The 21,599-nt window shown below is 41.0% G+C and overlaps 1 protein-coding gene across 2 annotated transcripts in view; it reads right to left on the bottom strand.

The window, feature by feature from the left end:
- Positions 1-2,140: 2,140 nt before the first annotated feature.
- RCL1 (RNA terminal phosphate cyclase like 1) overlaps positions 2,141-21,599 on the bottom strand; it is a 51,192-nt gene continuing 31,733 nt past the window's right edge. Inside the window, exons 8-10 of one of the 2 annotated variants that reach the window (XM_024218142.3) lie at positions 14,827-14,930; positions 8,457-8,561; positions 2,141-2,750 (exon numbers count right to left, since the gene is read on the bottom strand). In XM_024218142.3, coding sequence (XP_024073910.1) covers positions 2,714-2,750; positions 8,457-8,561; positions 14,827-14,930 — 246 coding nt within the window. In that variant the 3' untranslated portion in view covers positions 2,141-2,713. Of the gene's footprint in view, positions 2,751-6,839; positions 8,562-14,826; positions 14,931-21,599 lie in introns of those variants that run through there. The other variant, XM_024218141.2, reaches the window with a different exon arrangement.

The following is a 21,599-nucleotide window of genomic DNA, read 5'->3' as shown; positions in this document are numbered from 1 at the left end:
GTCAGATGCCACAGCAGAAGGCGGATTTTCTTTTTTGGTGATTTGGTTCTGTAGTTTCTGCATCAGAGTGTTGCTCTTTTTAGACTTCTGAAAGCATGCTCAACACCTCATCCCTCTCAGATTTTGGAAGGCATTTCAGATTCTTAAACCTTGGGTCAAGTGCTGTAGCTATCTTTAGAAATTTCACATTGGTTTCTTTGTGAAAGTGTTCTTAAAATGAACAACATGTGCTGTGTCATCATCCGAGACTGCTATAACATGGAATATATGGCAGAATGTGGGTAAAACAGAGCAAGGGACATATAATTCTCCCCCAAGGAGTTCAGTCACAAATTTAATTAATGCATTTTTTTAACTAGCATCTTCAGCATGGAAGTGTGTCCTCTGGAAAGATGGCCGAAGCATGTGAGGCATACGAATCTTTAGCTCATCTGGCACATAAATATCTTGCGTTGCCAGCTACAACAGTGCCATGCGAACACCTGTTCTCACTTTCAGGTGACATTGTAACTCAGAAGTGAGCAGCATTATCTCCCGTAAATGTAAACAAACATGTTTCTCTTAGCGATTGGTTGAACAAGAAGTAGGACTGAGTGGAGTTGTAGGCTCTAAAGTTTTACATTGCTTTGTTTTTGAGTGCAGTTATGTAACAAAAAAAAACCCACCCTACATTTGTAAGTTGCACTTTCATGATAAAGAGATTGCACAACAGTACTTGTATGAGGTGAATTGAAAAATACTATTTCTTTTATCATTTTTACAGTACAAATATTTCTAATAAAAAATAATACAAAGTGAGCACTACAACACAGAATACAAAGTGTACAATTGAAATCAATATATTTGAAAATGTAGAAAAACATCAAAAATATTTAATAAATTTCAATTGGTATTCTATTGTTTAACAGTGCAATTAATCGTGATTAATTTTGTTAAGTTAATTGCGTGAGTTAACTGCGATTAATTGACAGCCCTAATTTTTTTTGACAATTTCAACCCTCGCCTGTGGAAACCGAATGGGCATACAACTTTAATTATCATTACCCCATGGAAGTGGTCCATCAGGAGTGGGGCAGATTGCACTGCCACAGCTCATGCTACACCTGGTCTATGGATAAACAGGAATCTGATCTGTAGATTGCCCTGAAGAACTGTTGCTTCTTCTTCAAAGATTGGCCGATCTGTGAAACTGCATATCCTTTTTTCTATCCTTTTTATTTTATTTCCCTTTAAAGCAATGAGCAAATGTGAGTAATTGTAAACATTCCATTGCAGAGCTGCATAAACCAGTTGTTTCGTCTAGGTGGAGTTATGGGCTAACACTCTAACTTTAATTCTACAGTTTGGTTGAGTGCAGGTAACTTTATGACATCATTACTTCACTGCTAAGGAATCTGCTGCCTGGTCAACTTGTGGCACATCATGTTTGCTGAGAGTAATTTTCAACATCTTCTAAAATTTTGTTGTTGTAACCATCGAAAATCTTTATTGAGGTAGATTCCAGAAGCCTGAGTAGCACTCCAAATTAGTAACTTAACTAGGGTTGGATCTGTACTTTTACTCCCACTATTAGTCACATCTTGTACATTTAAACTTCTATCATTGGTCCCCTGTGTTTATGCAGTCATCCCAAATCCAGTACCTGCAGTATAAATGGATGGTATCTTATCAAAGAATCCACTTCAAAGAAGGACATTTACTTTCCCGCAAAACTTCAGCCATGTTATTGGTTTGCATTATTAAAATTTTTGTATAAACTGCATTGTTGTTCTTTTACTAAGGTAAATAAAAACAAACATACTGGTAAATTAGTACACCTTATTTACAGTGTAGTAATTGCAGGTTAGAAGAGATTAAAACCCAAGTTTCCAAAAAATACATGCCACCCATAATTTGGGTGTGTAATTCACAGGAGTAGCTGGGTATGGAGATAAAGAGATATAGGGGGCTTGCTGCACTCATTTTTAAAATATTTATTCCAAGGCTCTCATGAAAAAAGTTATTTTCTGTTCCAGAGTGGGGAAAAGAAAAAGTAAAAGAAAAACAAAACAAAAGAACCTGGGGCACTGTTCATTGTTTTGCAATCAATACTCAGTGGCATAAAGCGGGGGGGGGGGGGGAAGGGGAGAAAATTTGAGGGGAAAACAAAGTTGAATTTTTAAAATAATAATGTTTGAAAAATATTAATTGCTCCAGTTCAAACTCTGAAACTCCTCCCCCTGCCTCCCACAACCTGGAGTTGTAGGTACTCTTTTAGGTATCATGATGAGCCCCAACCACAGAGAGCAAGATTTTGAACTTGATTTGATATCCTATTGGAAGCCAGTATAGAGGACAGGTTTGATGTGCTCACAGTAGCCTGTGTTGCTGAGGAGACATGCTGCAGCGCAGTGTAGTAGTTTCCTAAGTACTGGAGGCTTCATGCCTAGATATATCACACTGGTATAATCCAGCTAAGAGGGGACTAAGTTGTGAATAGGGGAAGCCAGATCATCATCTGCCAACATAGCTAAGCAGAGATGGTAGAAGTTACTTGCAGTTGCTATATGAGACCTTAGCATCCAGGCACCAGTGAGGAACCTAGATTTGGACTGAATTGACCAATTGTGGGTGTGTTCTTCCAACCAATGGAGACTGCATTGTAGCTGCAAATTCTTTCCTCTGCCCACCAGCATCACCTCTGCCTTGCTCAGGTTCTGCTTCAGCCAGGTGTTCATCCATGGGCTGATCTCATCCAAGCACTGGGCCATCTAGGAGTGGTAATAATAATAAATAATATTCTTATATAGCAGTTTTCTTCAGTAAATCTCAAAAGCACTTTACAAAGGAGGCAGTATGATTATTCCTATTTTCCAGATAAGGAACCTGAAGCACAGAGAGGGGAAGTGACTTGTGCAAAGTCACTAAGCACGCCTGCGGCAGAATCAAGAATAAAATCCAGGCATCCTGAATCCCAGCCCAGTGCTCAGTCCACAAGGCCACACTGCCTAGTGGTAGTAGTGTGGTTGTATGTCGTGAAGGATCGGTAGAGCTGTGTGTTACCTGCATATTGCTGGCACTTGAGTCTGGGTTGTCTGCCCAGGTCACCTAGTGGCTGTATGTGGACATTTAAAAAGAACCAGAGAGAACTGATCCTTGAGACTCCACAAGTGAGGGGCCTACTGGTGGAAGTGCACTTTCTCATTGCTACTTATTGGATTCATCTGTCCAAGAAAGACTCGGACCATTTTAGCACATTACTCTTCTACAACAGGCTATCTGCTCCCTGTAAGGCTCTCTAACTGAGCTGCTCGTTGGCCTTTTATCCATGGACCAGGTGAACTACAGCTATCACCTGATCCTTGGCCTCAAACCCCTCACCTGAGAGAGTGTCACAAGTGGGGTTACCCTCAACTCCCTTATAGGGCCATCCCACCATGTGACATAGGTGAACATATGAAGATCAGGAGAGATAAAGATGATGCATATATTAAAAATATATATCTGGGTATGACTGGATGCTAACCCTGTCAAAGAGGATACATACAGCAGCAAGGAGTGGAATCTACAGAGTATATTCCCCTCCCCCCCCCCCCCCGATTCCCAGCCAGGACTTTGGAATAAAGTAAGAGCTGCTCCAGACAAGCCACACAGGCTTGATACCAAATCCAATGCATACTGGGACAGGATTTTGGGAGTTTAGGGTCTGATCCTGTCCCCGCTGAAGTCAATGTGGAAGCTCCATTGATTTCAGTGGTGCAGGACCAGACCTTTAGTCCATAATCTGTGCCTACCCACGCAAGGCAGACAATCAGTTAAATACTTTATGGTGGAATCTCAGTGCTTTGATACAATGAACTGAAATAAACTGGGGCACAAGGGCACTGGGCACGCTATACTTACAAAAGAGAGATATAAATAATGTATGATCGTGTTCTCTGATACTTTCAGGGAAGCTGATCATGTTAGAAGCAACAAACTCACTAACATTAAAGAAAGAAGACAGGGAGTCTTGTAACGGTTTGCATAAGTAGGAAGGATTAATCATGCTGACAAAAACAGAATTTACCAGAAACCAGACTTATGACGTTTGAATAACTATAGTCCTTCTATGCGTTTTTCAGCATCAATTTTGAAAGCTTTTTATTCACAATGAAACCAAGCACCTCCCACTCCTTACCTGTATTAAGCAAAATGAGCAATGTACTCATTGTCACAACCCCCCCAGTAATTCCAAGTAATTTCAGGGCCATAATCTTTACTAGAAAGTTTTTCAGTATATTCAAAAGTGACAGTCTGGGGGGCATACATCTCATTGTGGATGCCATTTTCATTGGGGGGGGGGAGGGGAAGATGGCAAGCCCACGCACCTTGAGATGAGAATATCTCATGTCTTCCCCAGAGGCAAACAAGATAATATGTAACCATTATATAGCTGTTCAAGATGTTATACAAATAATCAAAAGCCACGAGATGGGTAGATATTTAGGTTTTACAGATGGAGATTGTGTTTTTGCCCAGAGCTACACAGCAAGCCTGTAGCAGAGCTGGGACTAGTCTTTTGGAGTTCTGGATTCTAGTGTTCATTGAATTAGACTTGCCATCTCTTAATTAACCAAAACGTCTGTACTGCCTGGCGGTAGTGTAAAACACAGAACAAGCACAAACATGGGGGGAACCCCAGTTACTTTGACAGGGATTTTATTTGATTGTATCCACTTCTAATATTAAAAAACTATTGCTAGCTAACTTGATTTTTTGAGAGAGAGATTTGTGGCCCAAGATTAATTGTGACTAAAGTTCCCATCTGATACTTCCCATCAGTAGTTTTAACATTAGAAACATGCTCAGACTGGAGAGAGCGCTAGAGCTAGCAGCAACAGTTTTCTGTGGCACTAAGTGGCTGCCACATAAAATAATCTTGTGTTTTACGTGCCTACGCTTTGACATCAGCCCAGCATGATAGAGATGCAAAACCTCAGAGAAATCTATGCCACCTGTGTACATCAGACGAGCCAGACATTTCACAGAAGCCTGTGCCTTGACATCAGAGCAGAAGATAAAGGTTGTGAGGTCTGTGCTTCAGCATCAGCCCAACATGACTGATCATGGAACTTCAAAGAAACCTGCTCCTTGATGTTATCTCTGCAAGTTAACCCTGTACTTATATTTTGCCAGTAACCTCCCAGGAGCCTGTGCTTTGGCCTCTGCCCAGCAAACTAGAGATGGGCAGAGGCTCCGGTAAGTGAGAGTGTAACTCTCCATCCTCTGCTGAAGACAGAAGAGTTCCCCCCTCTCCCTTTCCTGAGTAAGCTCAACCATCCTCCTCCTGTATTTTCAGTGGCTGATGAATGACGACTCATCAGGCAGGAGAATATGAAGTGGAAGCAGGAGAAAGGAGTCTGGCTGAGGCCTTTAAAAGGCTCCACCTATTGACGGGAAGGCTTGGAGCAGCAGTTGTCCAAAGCAGTCCATCACTCTCCTTTTTTCTATGGACAGATCTGTTCCCTTGTTGCTTTCCCCTCCCCTCCAGGGGGAAAAGAGGGGCTCCGCCTCCAATTCTCTCCCCACTTCAGGGAGACCCATCACTGACTTCCTCTCCCCCACCCAGAATCCCGGGGAAACAGAACCACCTGTCAGTCCTGTTCCCCTCCTGGAACTCCACAGAGGAGTGTGGGATGGGAGCTGAAAGGATATTCCACAATCACATACACAACACAGAGTGCTTGGGAACATGTACTCCTTTCACATACATTAATGCCTTCATTCCATTCTACTCCCTGTACCATGGCCTATCACACACTAGGACATAGGTGATACTTCACCACATGGGGTTAACATCCATGACTACATATAGCCAGTGCTGGTGAGCTCCCCTTCTACTCTTATCTGCTTCAACCACTGGGTTGCAAGTCGACTGCTGCAGAAAAGCGGCTCTGTGTATATGTAGTTAGGGCATTTGCTCTATATTATGAGGGAAGACTATCAAGACAACAAGGATCATATGACGATTTTCGGGAAAAAACGTTAATGTGCAGAATTAAGCTGCAGCTCTTAAGAGCGTCACAACCTCTTACCCTTTACAAACACGACTCTACACATGGAAAAGGTTTGCAGAGCTGCACATCAGAAACTCAGTCAAAATTTAACCAATACTGAGCCCCATCTCTGGCACTGCATTTAAGAGTTCTTAGGGTAATTTCAGGCACCCAATTCTGGCTTCACAACATAGTGGGTTTCTTTCTTACCTGAAGGAACAGTCTTCTGAACAGCGTTATTTGAAAGATTTGATTGTGATTAAAGATTCAGGTGCTAAGAGTCAATCTGAGATCTTATTCCCCCATCAATTACTGGAAACAGTATTCACCAACCAGGTTAGACTGCAAATGTGGGCTAAAAGCATGTAAGAGAAAGTCCATCTGTTGCAACATAGGAGCGGTACTGTATTTTGTACGTTGACTGTGGTTTGCACAGACTACATAGCACTCTAGTGCCCCATCAAGGTTCTGAAGAGTAAGGACACAATTCCACATAATGAATTACACAGCCCAGCCATAAAACATTGAGTTACATGATTTACATCATGTGACACATGCTGCAGCATTTTATGACATGTGTCCTGAATATCAATGAAGGCATGACATGCTAGTAATATCAACTAGGCTGTGCCATGGCATAAACTACATCTCAGCTCCCTTCACTGATGTGTATGACAGAGTACAAAATATTCCAGCTTTATCACTTTTCACAGTCATTTCTACACATTGTATTAAAAGAACAGATGAAAAAGTCACCCCTATTTCGCTCTTCCCAGAAGTTTTAGAAGGTGACAATTATCACATTCGTATCAGTTTAGAGGAGCTGTTTATCTTTTGAAAATTCAGAGTGCTAGTCTAGGGAAAAACAAAATTAAAAAAGGGGGAAAAGCCTCATTTAGAAAAATCTATACAATTTTATTTTTCTAAATAAATGTGTAGGCAGATTGCTACAAAAACACAGAATTTCAAGTACAGTACATAATGAGTATTGTTGCCTCCAATAATTTACAGCACATATACACAGTCTTCCGTCGAATTCCTACATGGGTCCAACATGTACCTATCATGTTACAGATGCATTTCTTACAATGGTAATGGATAAGAATGCATTCTCATGATCTTCTAATGGGGTAATACTATTATTAATCAAAGCATGTTGCATTAATATAGTTTATAAAGGATTATGACCATTGTAACAGCCAGTGGCACAGTTTTTGAAATGGTTTTATTTTAAATTAGTCATCCTCATTGTCTGTCATACTGAGGAAAACTACTTCAATCTGTGGCCATGTGCTTAATACTTTTTCCTTGTATAAGAGCAGTCCAATATTAAACTCTAACATGTGTGCACTAGCATCTACTACTCACCGCTGCTGTGTGAAAAAAAAAAAATCTTTCCTGATGGGATATTTCATCATTTGGTAATTTGAAAGATACCCAACAGACATTAAGAAAGGAACCCCAACCAAACTCCTCACCCACAAAGATTGCAGCCACACAAGACAATACCCAGATGTGATACATTTAGTCCACCAAAACCCTGTGGCTACCTTTCCCAAATGATCAGAACAGTCCTGTTTTGGAGTGTTTGGAATACTGTATAAACAAACAAACAAACCAACCCAAGCAATTTTTCTAACAGTAAAATAAAGGATCTGAAATGAAACAATTTACAAATCAGATACCTAGTCAAAAGATCTCCCCCGCCTCCGGAAGCAAGAAAGTTGAATTACATCAGTATAGGCAAACATCTTTTACATATTCTAATCTTAAAAAAAGTTAAATGGCAGATATTTCTTCTATATCCCCACACCAGCAGTTCACTAAGCTTGAACAAAGCCCATAACATCAGTAAGAGACTTTCCACTGTCTTTATGGTCCTTATCTAATGCCCACTCAAGATTCAGACCCTGATTCTGCAAACACTTATGTACGCACTTGACCTCATAAATGCAAATAGTTCCATGAAGGGCCATGCAACTACTTATATGCGTAACATTATGTACATAAGTGTTCTCAGAATTGAGGCCTTTGACAAATTCTGTATACGTACAACTTAAAAACAACAACTATTGTTCTAGTTTGAGTTCAGTTTATTTCAATGTTGGTATTTCTTAGATGGGGCTCTGTAATTACCGCCCCCCTACACACACATATTTTGACAAATTATTTGCTCTGCCATTCTCTTTTTGGTCACCTTTGTTAAGGTCTCCTTCCTTAACTCCTCCATAAAAATGTAAAACTGTTAAAGACAGTTGCATTCAGCAACCACCACATTAGTCTGGGGGAAAAGAAGGAGAAGAGGCCCAACCATGTTGTATGTTCAATGCTAAACCACATCTCTGTTGTACTGGTTTTGACGTCACATTTTCGTAAAAGCTGCAGATATTTTATCATTTGATTGTCTTGCTAAGGTTGGAAAATCCAATGCCAACACACGTCATTAAGACTTTCTCTCCACCCTGGAGCTCTTCATGAGATGGCTTGGTTTCAATTTTGAACATAATCTGGAAGAAGCTTCTCAAATGTCGTAGAAACTCAATTCTGAAAGGGAGAGAGGACAAGTGAGTTTTCTTTTTCTTAAAAAAAAAGAGAGAGAGAAAGTGTTAAACTATCTTCAACAAATCAGTTACTCATTTAGTTAACACAGAGGTCTTGTCCTGTAAGTAGACCACAGACTAACGTTCAATGAGATTTGTAGTTGAAGCTGTGTTTGTCCCAGGATTTTAGAGAGACAAGGTGGGTGAGGTAATATCTTTTACTGGAGCAACTTCTGTTGGTGAGAGAGACACGCTTTCGAGCTCTATGTGGCTTGAAAGCTACTCTCGCTCACATTCTGGCTACTTGGTACAGAGGTAGGAAAATGAGTGTATGGGTTTGAAAAAAAATCTTATTTGTATTATAGCAATACTAAGATGAAGGCTCCAACTGAGCCTGGCGCTGCAAAAAAAGACAAAAAGACAGTCTTTGTCCTGAAGAGTTGTTAATCTAAATAGACCACACGAAGAGTGGGAGGGGAAACTGAGACACAGAGGTAGCATAACCTGACTGTGGTCACACAGCAGGTCAGTGGCAGAATCAGAATAGAATCCAGTTCCCATGTCTCCCAATCCAGTTCCCTATCCATTCTGCCCCCCCAAAATGTTCAGTGCTAAACTTTACTGGGATTTCTGAAAAATACTTTTGACAGTAGCTAAGGAAATTCAAAATGTTTTGTGTGTGGGGGGGAATACAGTAAGCAGATTCAAAAGCACATATCTGATCAGTTTTACAAGCTCCCCTCTGCTAAAATACATGTATCTTTGGAATCTAACAGTATCGCTTTAAAAAAAAAAAAAGAGAGAGAATTCAGATTCTGGACTTCTTTTGGAAAAGTGTTTACACCTGAAAATGTATTTTTTCAAGATTACAGGTCTGAAGAGACTTCTCTATGGAAGAGAGACAAAACAGATTAAACAAAGCAGCTCTGAAGAGGAGACAAACTGGAGTGGATATGACAGAAAAAATAATGAATGGTATAAAGAAGGTAAATGGGATGCGCCTTGGGGACAGTCAATGAAACTGAAAGGCAACAAAATGGAAAATTGATAATTGCTCACTATGTGATGCTTGCCCTCTCTTCTGAAGCTGGTACCAATCACTGTTAGAGAGCCACGATACCAAAGTGGATGAACTGCTGGTTTAATCCACTGGGACAATTGCTAGGTTCCCAAGATTCTCTTCCCAGATAAGTTTAGCCTTTGGAAAGAGGGGACATGCACACCACTCCTGAGCCTTCTTTTGGCAGGTAGCCTGTCCTAAGAACTTTAATACTATATTGATCACAGTTTTGAGATCAAATTCCTTTTCAGTTCTGTGCCCCCGATGCTATTTTAAGAAATAGTTCCTGACACAGAGGAAGCAGGAGGCAAGAGAGAGACAAAAATCACTGCTGAAGCACTACAAGACCTAAGGAAGTCCCAAGGCACTCCCCCAATAGTGGGATGGTCCAGAAATGGTGGCAGCACCAGGAGCACACTGTGGGGGAAATGGAGGAGACAGAGCAGAGCAGACCATTCTTCCATACAGAAACCTCTAAGAGCAGTGAAAGCAAAACAGAATTTGGCAGGAAATGGCAGAGAACTGTGGTCTTCCTTTGGGACAGTGTTTAATAATCCTCCGCTGTCTTGTCACATAAGTACGAGGGGTGGAAATCAGGGAAAAGAGGGAGGTTGGAGAGGCTGCAGTTCCTAATGTATGGAAGCCACCTCCAGGTGCAGCCTCGTCAGTCTGCAGGGGGGAGCAGAGTGCAGCATGGTATGCAGCATTCCACTTCTCCCTGAACTTCAAACAAAAACCACTGCCTTGAGCAAAACAAAAAGTGTTTACAGAAGCAGCATCTTTTTCCAGAAGGCTGCAAAGTGAAATGAAGTGAGATACATCAATTGCACATGGACTTAAAAGTTTTTTACGGGCAAAGCAGCTTCTTCTGTAGTTCACTAAATTATCGTCACCACAAAAGTCATTTCACTGACATTCATTTACACTTCAAGCAGAAAAGTTAGGTCTACTTTACACTTAAAAGTTAGCTCGACCTTGTAGGTTGCTCCAAGCTGTGAAAAATTCCATGCCCTGAGCACAGTAGCAAAGTTGACCTAACCCTTGGTGTAGACTCAGCTACATCTATGGAAGAATTCTTCCATCAACCTAGCTACCACCTCTTGGGGAGATGGATTAACTACATCGGCGGAAAAACCCCTTCCATCAACTGTAGCAGCTGTAGTGTAGACATACCCTTAGACTCCAAGTGACGTGCTGTCCCAAAGCTAGCTAAAGTGGCCTAACCAATTAGAAGTGTTGGTATATTGCACAAACACAGCTTCTATCTAATGGTTGCCTTCATAAGAAGGCAGATCTATTACAGAATTTGCTCCAGGTTTACTTACTCTCCAACCACACAACTATGATGACAAGAGTCTGTTCAACATTTAAATGTCTAGATATACACATTTCCCAGACATCAGCCAGCCAATTACAGTTTATGATCTCTTGTGCATATTATAGAGCCATTAGACAAACACACCCTCCTATTTTTTGAGGCTGTTCTGGTTAAAACATGATGCCAAATCCCAAACAATGAGATGATCTCAGGAAGTGTTTGACAGTAAAGCTGGGTGACATTTTATAGCCAAAGCTTTTTTCCGCACCAAAAAATGCAGATTAGGGTTGACTGAAACATTTTGTGAATTTGTGTTGATTTTGTCAAATTGTTTCAGCTGATAAACTAGGCAAATACAACTTAGATGGGGCTACTATAAGGTGGGTGCATAACTGGCTGGATAACCGTACTCAGAGAGTAGTTATTAATGGTTCCCAATCCTGCTGGAAAGGTATAACAAGTGGGGTTCCGCAGGGGTCTGTTTTGGGACCGGCTCTGTTCAATATCTTCATCAACGACTTAGATATTGGCATAGAAAGTACGCTTATTAAGTTTGCGGATGATACCAAACTGGGAGGGATTGCAACTGCTTTGGAGGATAGGGTCATAATTCAAAATGATCTGGACAAATTGGAGAAATGATCTGAGGTAAACAGGATGAAGTTTAACAAAGACAAATGCAAAGTGCTCCACTTAGGAAGGAACAATCAGTTTCACGCATACAGAATGGGAAGAGACTGTCTAGGAAGGAGTACGGCAGAAAGGGATCTAGGGATTATAGTGGACCACAAGCTAAATATGAGTCAACAGTGTGATGCTGTTGCAAAAAAAGCAAACATGATTCTGGGATGCATTAACAGGTGTGTTGTGAGCAAGACACAAGAAGTCATTCTTCCGCTCTACTCTGCGCTGGTTAGGCCTCAACTGGAGTATTGTGTCCAGTTCTGGGCACCGCATTTCAAGAAAGATGTGGAGAAATTGGAGAGGGTCCAGAGAAGAGCAACAAGAATGATTAAAGGTCTTGAGAACATGACCTATGAAGGAAGGTTGAAAGAACTGGGTTTGTTTAGTTTGGAAAAGAGAAGACTGAGAGGGGAGATGATAGCAGTTTTCAGGTATCTAAAAGAGTGTCATAAGGAGGAGGGAGAAAACTTGTTCACCTTAGCCTCTAAGGATAGAACAATAAGCAATGGGCTTAAACTGCAGCAAGGGAGGTTTAGGTTGGATATTAGGAAAAAGTTCCTAACTGTCAGGGTGGTTAAACACTGGAATAAATTGCCTAGGGAGGTTGTGGAATCTCCATCTCTGGAGATATTTAAGAGTAGGTTAGATAAATGTCTGTCAGGGATGGTCTAGACAGTATTTGGTCCTGCCATGAGGGCAGGGGACTGGACTCGATGACCTCTCGAGGTCCTTCCGGTCCTAGAATCTATGAATCTATGACATTTTGATTAAAAAACTAGAATATAAAATTAACAAGGCATGCATTAAATGGATTAAAAACTGGCTAACTGATAGGTTTCACAATGTAACTGTGTACAGGGAATTGTCCTCGATAGACTCTGTTTCCAGTGGGGATGAGTTTTGGACCCAGGCTATTTAATGTTTTTATCAACGACTAGGATGAAAACAAAATCTACACTGAAAGTTTGAAGATGACAAATATTGGGGGAGTGGTAAATAATGACGAGGACAGGTTACTGATTCAGAGAGATCTGAATTGCTTGGTAAACTGGGCATAAGCAAACAATATGCGTTTTCATATGGCTATGTGTAGAGGTATACATCTGGGAACAAAGGATATAGGCCATATTTACAGGATGGGGGGGAGGGATAGCTCAGTGGTTTGAGCATTGGCTTGCTAAACCCAGGGTTGTGAGTTTAATCCTTGAGAGGGCCATTTAGGGATATGGGGCAAAAATCTGTTGGATGATTTAATTGGGGATTGGTCCTGCTTTGAGCAGGGGGTTGGACTAGATGATCTCCTGAGGTCCCTTCCAACCTTGATATTCTATGAAATCTATCCTGGGGAGGAATGACTCTGAAAAAGATTGGGGGTCGTGGTGGATAATCAGCTGAACATGAGCTTTCAGTGTGATGCTGTGGCCAAAAGAGCTAATGAGATCCTGGGATGCACAAATGGGGGAATCTCAAGTAGGAAGAGAGAGGTTATTTTACCTCTGTACCGAGCTTTGGTGGGACCGCTGATTTAATTCTGTGCCAGAGATGGCATGCCTGGCATGTGAGCACCCCTCCCCCCAATTAACCTGGTCGAGTCCTCCTTCACACAGGGTCGGGGGAAGGGACCTATTCCAAGTATTGTTCCCACTCCCAACACCATAATCCACCAGCTGCACTGCACTAGACAAGGGAAATCAATGCTGTATATATCATTTATAAAGTAAGTAGTTTGGGATTTTTCAGTGTGAAGGTGCTAAATGCAAGATGCTACTAACATAGCAGCAATCAGAGGGGAGGGCGGAAGGTGTGGGTTGGGGAAATGGAGTGGAACTCAATAGCATTTTGCTTCTCATTGTTATTTTTTAAAATGTGTCATTCATCTATGCTCAGTAGCTGTGGAGACTGATTTCTCAACCCTTAGATATTAGCAGCACAGAAGTTGCAGACAGGAAAAAAAACAAAAAAAAAAACACTTACATGATCTCACATGAAACACGCTGATCTCAATAGTAACCCTCCTCCACTGCCAAACCTCTCCACCCCGCACTAGCGTTACAAGAATGTCAACAACTAAAGCAGCTGAAATCAGTCCACTTAAAAATTAATGCTTTACAAACTTTGTGGTTTGAAACTGTAAGACATCAGATTATTACACTCTTAACTGTGTAGTCTAATCATTGATGTTGGATGATATTACTGAACACTAAGTAGATACTCACCTTGTGATGGTCTACTTCACCCCTTCCATAAAGATAATCCTCCATTGCTCCCCTCAAAATCCATACAAACCCCCTTCCACACAACTCTGGTGGATCTGTTGGTTTCTGAGGTATCAGGGTTTGGTAGCAGTTATGCAGTTTGTAGCTTTCATGTGATGGCACCATCATTCTTCAGTTATCACAGTACTGTACCTTTCACGTATACAGCACCGGTACCATGATAACCGAAAAAGGACAGTTCATGTTCTAATTGTTTGATATCATCCCCACACATGCACATCTCTCCCCTTTCCCTTAAAGGGGTACTGTTTGATCAATTCAATCTCTGGTAACTGCTTTGGTCTAGTCAATTGTTCATCAGCCAGCTATGGTAACAGGAAAGCAGTGTGCCTTTTGCCTTTCTGTGTCCCAACCAACAATGGGGGAAACACAGCACTTCTCTCTCTTCAGACTGGTAACTGCCACAGACCTTGAAAAACTGTCAGAAAAAAGGCCAAAACAAAAATAAAATGCAATCCATAACAGTTCTAAGACTCCAGGGTCCCAAGTATCTCAACGAGATACACCCTTGAGGTGTTTCTCTTTGACACTCATGCCATGAGCTGGATATGATCTTGGTGTTAGTCAGCCATTCAGAATACATTCCATTATGTGCACAACTACAACAGAGGTCATTAGGCAAAATAAGAGAGCTTATGCTAGGCAACAAAAATGTAACTGATGTGTAAACAATCCAAGACCAAGAACCAACAACAAACTGGTCTCTGACAGTTTAATTGCCTTGGAATCAGAGGGAAAATAGGAAAGTAAGGAAGTGTTCTTCCAGTGTGTAAAAATAAACACTAGGTAACTTATGTACTGATCGTTAAATGATCAGTACAAGTACGTCTGTTCATAGCCACAAACGAAATGTTCTGCACAAAAATACATGTTATTCTATTAATTGCAAATTAAACAAGATGTGATATTGAAGTTAAAGAGAACAACTTACGTGTACGGAGACAGAGGTCCTAGTAGGACTTTGGAAACATCCTGCTGTCCAAGGGTCATGAGGAGCAGAACTAGACTCTGGTTTGTTGAATCCACACAGCCTCCCTGTAAACACAAACATTTTAATTATTAATCTTTATACAAACCAGAATATAGGAAAAAACGATGGAGGAACGTTTACTTAAAACACAGATCTATCACAGCTCTCACATTTCAAGGGTCAAAAGATAAAATCCAGATTTTGTAATAGTAACTAACTTCACAGGGCATATTTGGAAAGGGACTTGAGTTAAAAACCATAGTAAGGAAATTATTTTTCTAACACTATTGATTATGAAAACCCAGGGAATCTCTAAAATTTAACAAACAATGTAAATAGAGGAAAAATATATTTATTTTCCATTTCACTTATTTTAGGCAACTGAAAATAGATCAGTCTCTTTCAGGTTCATGTGCACTAATAGATTACTGAAATGCTTGGGTTATGGCTCTTTAGGTAAATGTTTAAAATGGGACACAACCTGAAAGCTATTCAACTTCAAAAAAGTTAGTTAAAAGTAGTTTCAGGTATTGCATCTGCCCAACCCCCGGCTGCCAATTATTGTAGTTGTGCAGACACATTTTCCTGTTTTCAAAGAACGTTTCCCTCTCCTGGTGTTGCTATGTGAAAAATCCACACAACTACAAGTAACACAGGCTACGTGGAACTACACAAAGCGCTATCAAATGCACAAAACAAAAACCCTGTGGGAAAATAATATTTTTCTCCCAGGCGCGGCCTCTCAAATTACACCCTGGCAGCTTTACTTAGGGTAGAGATAGGGGAGTGCGCTGTTTTGAGTAAAGCTCAATGCCTTTATATTGAATTATTGGCTGAGTATTCAGCATATGAATCTACAGCATCGTCCAAGGTTATGTCTGGGGGAACAGCTGAGCAGTACACAACCCCTAGAGTTCCTCTGGCTTTTGAAAGTCCGTTGTTCTCTCCATTCGTTGTGCTTGTTGCAACTTGACCTGGCTAGGGATGTAGGCAAGAGTGTGGAATCTCCCATTAAATTTAGAGCAGAAGATATTTGCAAACAACTGGACATGGCAGTTGCCCCCTTGGCTTTCTTCTTCAAAGAGCAGACATAGTTTGGAGAAATACTTTTGTTCAAATATGTCAAGGAGGGCATTTATGACTCTGTTTTCAAACTATGAAGATAGCCTGTTTGGGAGAGAGGAGTTTCACCCATGCAGGTTTAGCTAAATTGAAGATCTACCACACTACTTACTTTCTGGTAACTTGTTCAGTTACCTGAGAAATAAAGGTCTAGCCACATTTCTGGCTCAGATGCCTTTTACTACACTGGCTCAAAAGCAAGAATACTTGCTATGTAGTGAAAATGTTTCTATTAAAGGGCGTTTGACCTATTTGCCTGATAGACTGCTAAAACAAGTATATAAAAGAGAGACTCCTTATGACCTAAATGAAATAATGCATTTCTAACCCTTGTTAGTTTATTTTTCTATATTGTTGCAGGGATTGTGACTTTAAAGTTATAACTGATTCTGGGGCAAGGTTGAACTTCTGTTTTTTGTTTTTGTATTTTTTAAAGAACGGGTATTAATTTTATTGAGTTGTGTTGATTTTAAAACTCGTATTGATCTTATATGTATTGTACTGTGTGCTCTGTTCTAAGGCTAAGATGCTATATTAATATAATTGAACTTTATATTTGTCTCCCGTATCTTTCAGTTACTATAAACAAAAGTAAAAACATTTCAGACAGCAGTGTCATTTTGACATTGACACTGCCATTTTAACATCCAAACAAAAAATTGATTGGACATTTTGAGATAGTCTTTAAAGACTTGGGCTTACAAAATGTGTTTTGTTTATTATTAATAAAAATAATAATTAAATAACCTAAATTTTGTTCCCAAACTAGTTAACAGTATCCCTTTAATCAAGACAGTCTAGATGGCTTGGAAACAATTGCAGCCTTTAAACTTTACTTAGGAAAAACTCTTTCTTTTGATAATTAGAAAATAGGGAGCATGGTTCTGGATACACACCAAACCCGATTACACAGTAAAACTCCATTTATCCCAATGTCACATTTCCTCCTAGCACGAGCAGTTTATCCAGAAATTGCAAACTGACTGTTCAATCCTTACTTTTAGATGGCCCTGAAATGTTTCTGACAAACAGGGTTGAACTATAATGAATACATAGCAACAAGCCATTCCTGCAACTGCTTGCAGCTTTCTGCATTTGAGCAAGGGGATACATTTTATCTTGCTTAGTTGGAAGAGAGACTAGCTTTTTTATTACCAAATAAAGCTACTCAAACACATGCAAGAGAAAAATCTGGCATAAAATTAAATTTGGACTCTCTCATAGACAGCTTGATCGAAAACTCACATCAATCAGTGGATGGACTCCTACTGACTTCAGTGGGTTTTGGATCAGATCCTTAATAGGCTCTCCAAAAAAAATTTTGAGCCAACCAAATTAACCATATCAAAAACTTGTACATGTAATCACACACTAGAGCTATTACTGTTCAGTCACACGGCAAGCAACATTTGCTCATTTTATTTTATTTTTCTAAGAAAGTGTTTTACCACCACCATCCAAACAATTAAAAATACCCAAAGTAGAAAACTGTAATCATAGAATATCAGGGTTGGAAGGGACCTCAGGAGGTCATCTAGTCCAGCCCCCTGCTGAAAGCAGGACCAATCCCGAGACAGATTTTTGGCCCAGATCCCTATATGGCCCCATCAAGGATTGAACTCACAACCCCAGGTTTAGCAGGCCAATGCTCAAACCACTGAGAGACTTCAGTGCTGAATTGGCTTAGTCAAGATGACAGGGTGGAAGGAAGGACCCTTACAAACCTTTAGGGAAAAGAGTTACTAAAAGTTTATTGTTCGACAACATTGGGAGGCCACGGCTGTGGAGGAAGAGGCGAGATGCAGTACCATAGAGGGCTGCGAACATCAGCACAGAGGCCTTGATTTGGATTCTGTACTGAAAGGAATGCAAAGAAAGCAAGACACTGGGACAACGTGCTCATGGACAGTTGTTCAATTTGGAGATTTTGAGGGTGTAACTTCATTCCTATACTAGACTCCTTCCATTAACACTCCTTCCAACCCCCGTCCCCAAGTTCTGCTCACATTACTTATTCCTCTGCCCTATACTTGGGGTGCTGAACCCCCCACAGCTAGCTGGGCATTGGACTTTTGGGCACTTGAGAGAGTGTGTCAAGAAGGCTGCGCACTGACCCTTCCAAAATGCAGCTGTGGGGCCCCATTCAAATGGCTTTGTAAGGAGCTCTGAAATTGTCCTGCACTGACCCTGGTAGTTGGTGATTGCAGTCTTACATCAGTATTTACAACGAATTTGAATCTGAAATGGAGAAACAATGAAAGGCTGCTCCTTTCACTTCAGAGTTTAGAGCCCAACTTCTCTATCCAGATTATCTTTTGCCTGTGAATGATTTCTCAAAACAGTGAACGTTTCTGACCTTAACTTCACTGACTTCTGTCCAACCACTGCTGACCAATGCACACAGTTTTGTTTACTGGTAACTTTTAAAAGTGCATTTATTCAGCCTGGAGAGTACAAAGGTAACATGAAACAGAAAAAAGGCCAAGTGCCTGAAGTTCAATTATTGCAGTTACAATGGTACAGAAATAACAAAGTGCAGGCTGGATGACTAAAAGTTTAAAGAGTACATGGCATTTGTCTTGCACTATTTATTTTCAAGTAATTCCCAGATGTTCTATCTACATTTGATTGACTATCGTTATTTAGGCTTTTTTAAAAAAAATATTAGTCTATCAGCAACAACTTGCTTGTAGAAAAGAGTGGATCAATTGCTCATTAGTCACTGATCTGGATGATCTAAGTGGTATAGCTAGGAAAACAGTCAAAAGTCGTGTAGTTTTTCTCTTGTTAACTGTACAAACAGGGATGGCCATCTTTACTAAATAGACACCTGATCCACAGACAGAAAAAACTCAGACTTCCCCCCCTCAACTGGTTCAACTCATAGCTGTGTACAAGAGCTTCTTAGACAGAACAAGATGGTGTGTTATCTCCCCATTAACATTTGCTTTAGAAACAATCTGTGCAGCAGAAGAGGCATGAGCCTTAGATAACTGTTGGGATATATATTTTGGAGGGCACGTGGGGTGTATAGTTGAGGCTCTCTTTCCTCAGCACATTCCTCTTCCTCTCCATAGAGGATGCTGTTTGCTCTCTACATACCTGTTGCTATAGCAACACTCAACATGGGAACATGTCTTCCAATCATTGATTTTTCTACTTTGGCTGGCTGACGAAACTTTATGCCACTTCAATGGTCATGACTACTCTAGCTCCCCTCTTTAACCACTTGAATATGGATCTACATTCAAGAGCGATCTTTTCTGTTGAAAATTTCAGATTAAATCCAAACTCTCCCCAAAATAATGAGGAAAGCAATAAGATCACTACTAAAGGCCACCAAGATTATTGTTGCTCATTATTTGTATTATGGTACCATTTAAAGCCTCAACTTAAATTAGGGCCCCACTGTACTACATGCCAGATAGACACAGTGAGAGAGCGTTCCTGTGCCGAAGAGCTTACAAACTATATAGACAAGATGGACAAAGGATGAGAGGGGAAAGAGAAGCACAGGGAGGTGAAATGATCTGTCTGCACCACAAAGGCAGCCAGTGGCAAAGCTGGCCTAGAACCTCACCCTCCCAAGTCCCAGTCCAGTGCCCTGTCGACTGATGAAACTTCCACCACTTTAAGAAACCCAAACAAGCAGGGGAAAAGCAGCTGTCAGGAGAACTGTCTATTGATGAAACTTTTCAATGATTATTCCTATGAAGTACTATGTCCAATAGTGCTAAAGTCACAGAAGACACCAATTTATGTCCCTTGGAAGGCTTGCAAGCTAGTGTGGACAGGGATTGATTTTTTAAAAACAGCTTCTGAAAATTGCTTGAGTCTAGAGGCTCGGTTCAACCCTAATCAAGCAAGATGCACCCATCTGGGGCAAAGAGGAAAGAAATTTCCCTTCAGAAGACGGCAGAGTGTTTGCACTGCTGCCTTTCCCGAGTGTGGGCAGCTTTAACATGTAGCTGAGGTGCCATAAGAATCCTGCTGCCCCCAGGTGGGTGAGAAGGCATGCACTCAGTGTGCTGCCCATCAGGAACCAAGCACTCCTTGGACTGAGCTGGCTGAGGCCCCCAGAGAAGAGCTGTGCCACTGGAGCCCCTTTTATAGCAGGCTTTCTGCCACCATCCCTGGATTACGAAGGCCCAGGCCAGAGTAACCCAGGGATGAATCATGCCCTAGGTGAGTACCTGGTCTCAAAAGATTCCCTAAAACTGTGCCCCATCCACACTGGTGGCATAACTAAGTTAGAAAACAGAATTTTAAAGCCGCTTTAGCTAACAGTCCCACAGCTTAGACCAGGCTAGAATTAGCCACTTTACCCACAGCTCATGTCAGCCCATTAATGGGTAAAATGACAAAGGGATCACCTGATCCACCAACAGTCCCCAATCCTCTCTCAAACACTGCTTTGCACCTCACACCAGTGTTACCACACACAGACATCTGATCTGCTGCTCTGAGAACCTCGCTACCTTCCTACTCTGCCTTATGGCATTGCCTCTTTCTTAAAACTTAGCTGATTGCCAGCTATGCCATTAGAACATACGATCTTCAGGCCAGCCCCGTCTCGATTTATTTTGCAAGGTACTTGGTACATTCTTGGGTGCTTAACAAAAAAAAAGGGTGTAATGATTAACAGAGCATTATCCTCCCTAGTGGCTGGATAACATATAGTTTTAATTTACAAATCGCTAGGTGGTTTTATTGCTTTTTAAGTAAAAAATAGCCACCTCTGCTGGGAAGCCATGTGGAAATAAGGGTTTGATAGGAAATTGGATTTCTGATATTTCCTATTATCTGAAATGTTCTAGGGTGTTTTCATGGAACAGCAGACTCAGAGTGGGGTTTTTAAGAATTTAAACAGAGGAGTAAGATTTGCAATTCAGCTTTTGTAAATAAAGTGCTGGAAGTGGCTGCTGCTGTAGGTAATTGCTACTGGAGGCATATAGCAACAGGCTGTGACTCTAACCTCCCCCCTGCCGCGTCGCCTCCCCCTCCCCCCAAACACACTTACAAAGGGCCAAGCTTTCAAATATGAATGGCCTTAGCTGCACTCTCAAAAATATGTGCACTCAGATCAGTATGTTGTAGGCTAGCACCCAGTTTGTGCACTCAGTAGAAACATGCCAATACTGTAACAGAGCTTGGTACTCCAATGACTGCCTGGCTCATAATATGCCTCACAAGACCGTCACTGTTTGGGGATAGAGACTGCATACTCCCCCTTGGAGGAGCCATTTGGAATAAAGTAGTGTACAGTAACTCCTTGCTTAATGTTGTAGTGATGTTCCTGAAAAATGTGACTTTAAGCGAAACGATGTTAAGCAAATCCAATTTCCCCATATGAATTCATGTAAATAGCGGGGGAGGGGGGAGTTTAGGTTCCAGGGAATTTTTTTTCACCAGACAAAAAACTATATATTATATAGATATACACACAGTATATGTTTTAAACAAACAATTTAATATTGTTCACAGCTATGATGATAGTGAAGTTTGGTTGAGGTGGTGAAGTCAGAGGGTGGGATATTTCCCAGGAAATGCCTTGCTGCTAACAGGGCCGGCTCTGGCTTTTTTGCCGCCCCAGGCAAAAAAGCCTCCGGCCG

The sequence above is a fragment of the Terrapene carolina genome, unplaced genomic scaffold (genome assembly GCF_002925995.2).
Source record: "Terrapene carolina triunguis isolate 2854851 unplaced genomic scaffold, T_m_triunguis-2.0 Scaffold113, whole genome shotgun sequence".
Taxonomy (NCBI): Eukaryota; Metazoa; Chordata; order Testudines; family Emydidae; genus Terrapene; species Terrapene triunguis.
Note: the sequence above shows the minus strand (reverse complement) of the source record. Positions and strands in the feature narration are given on the sequence as shown.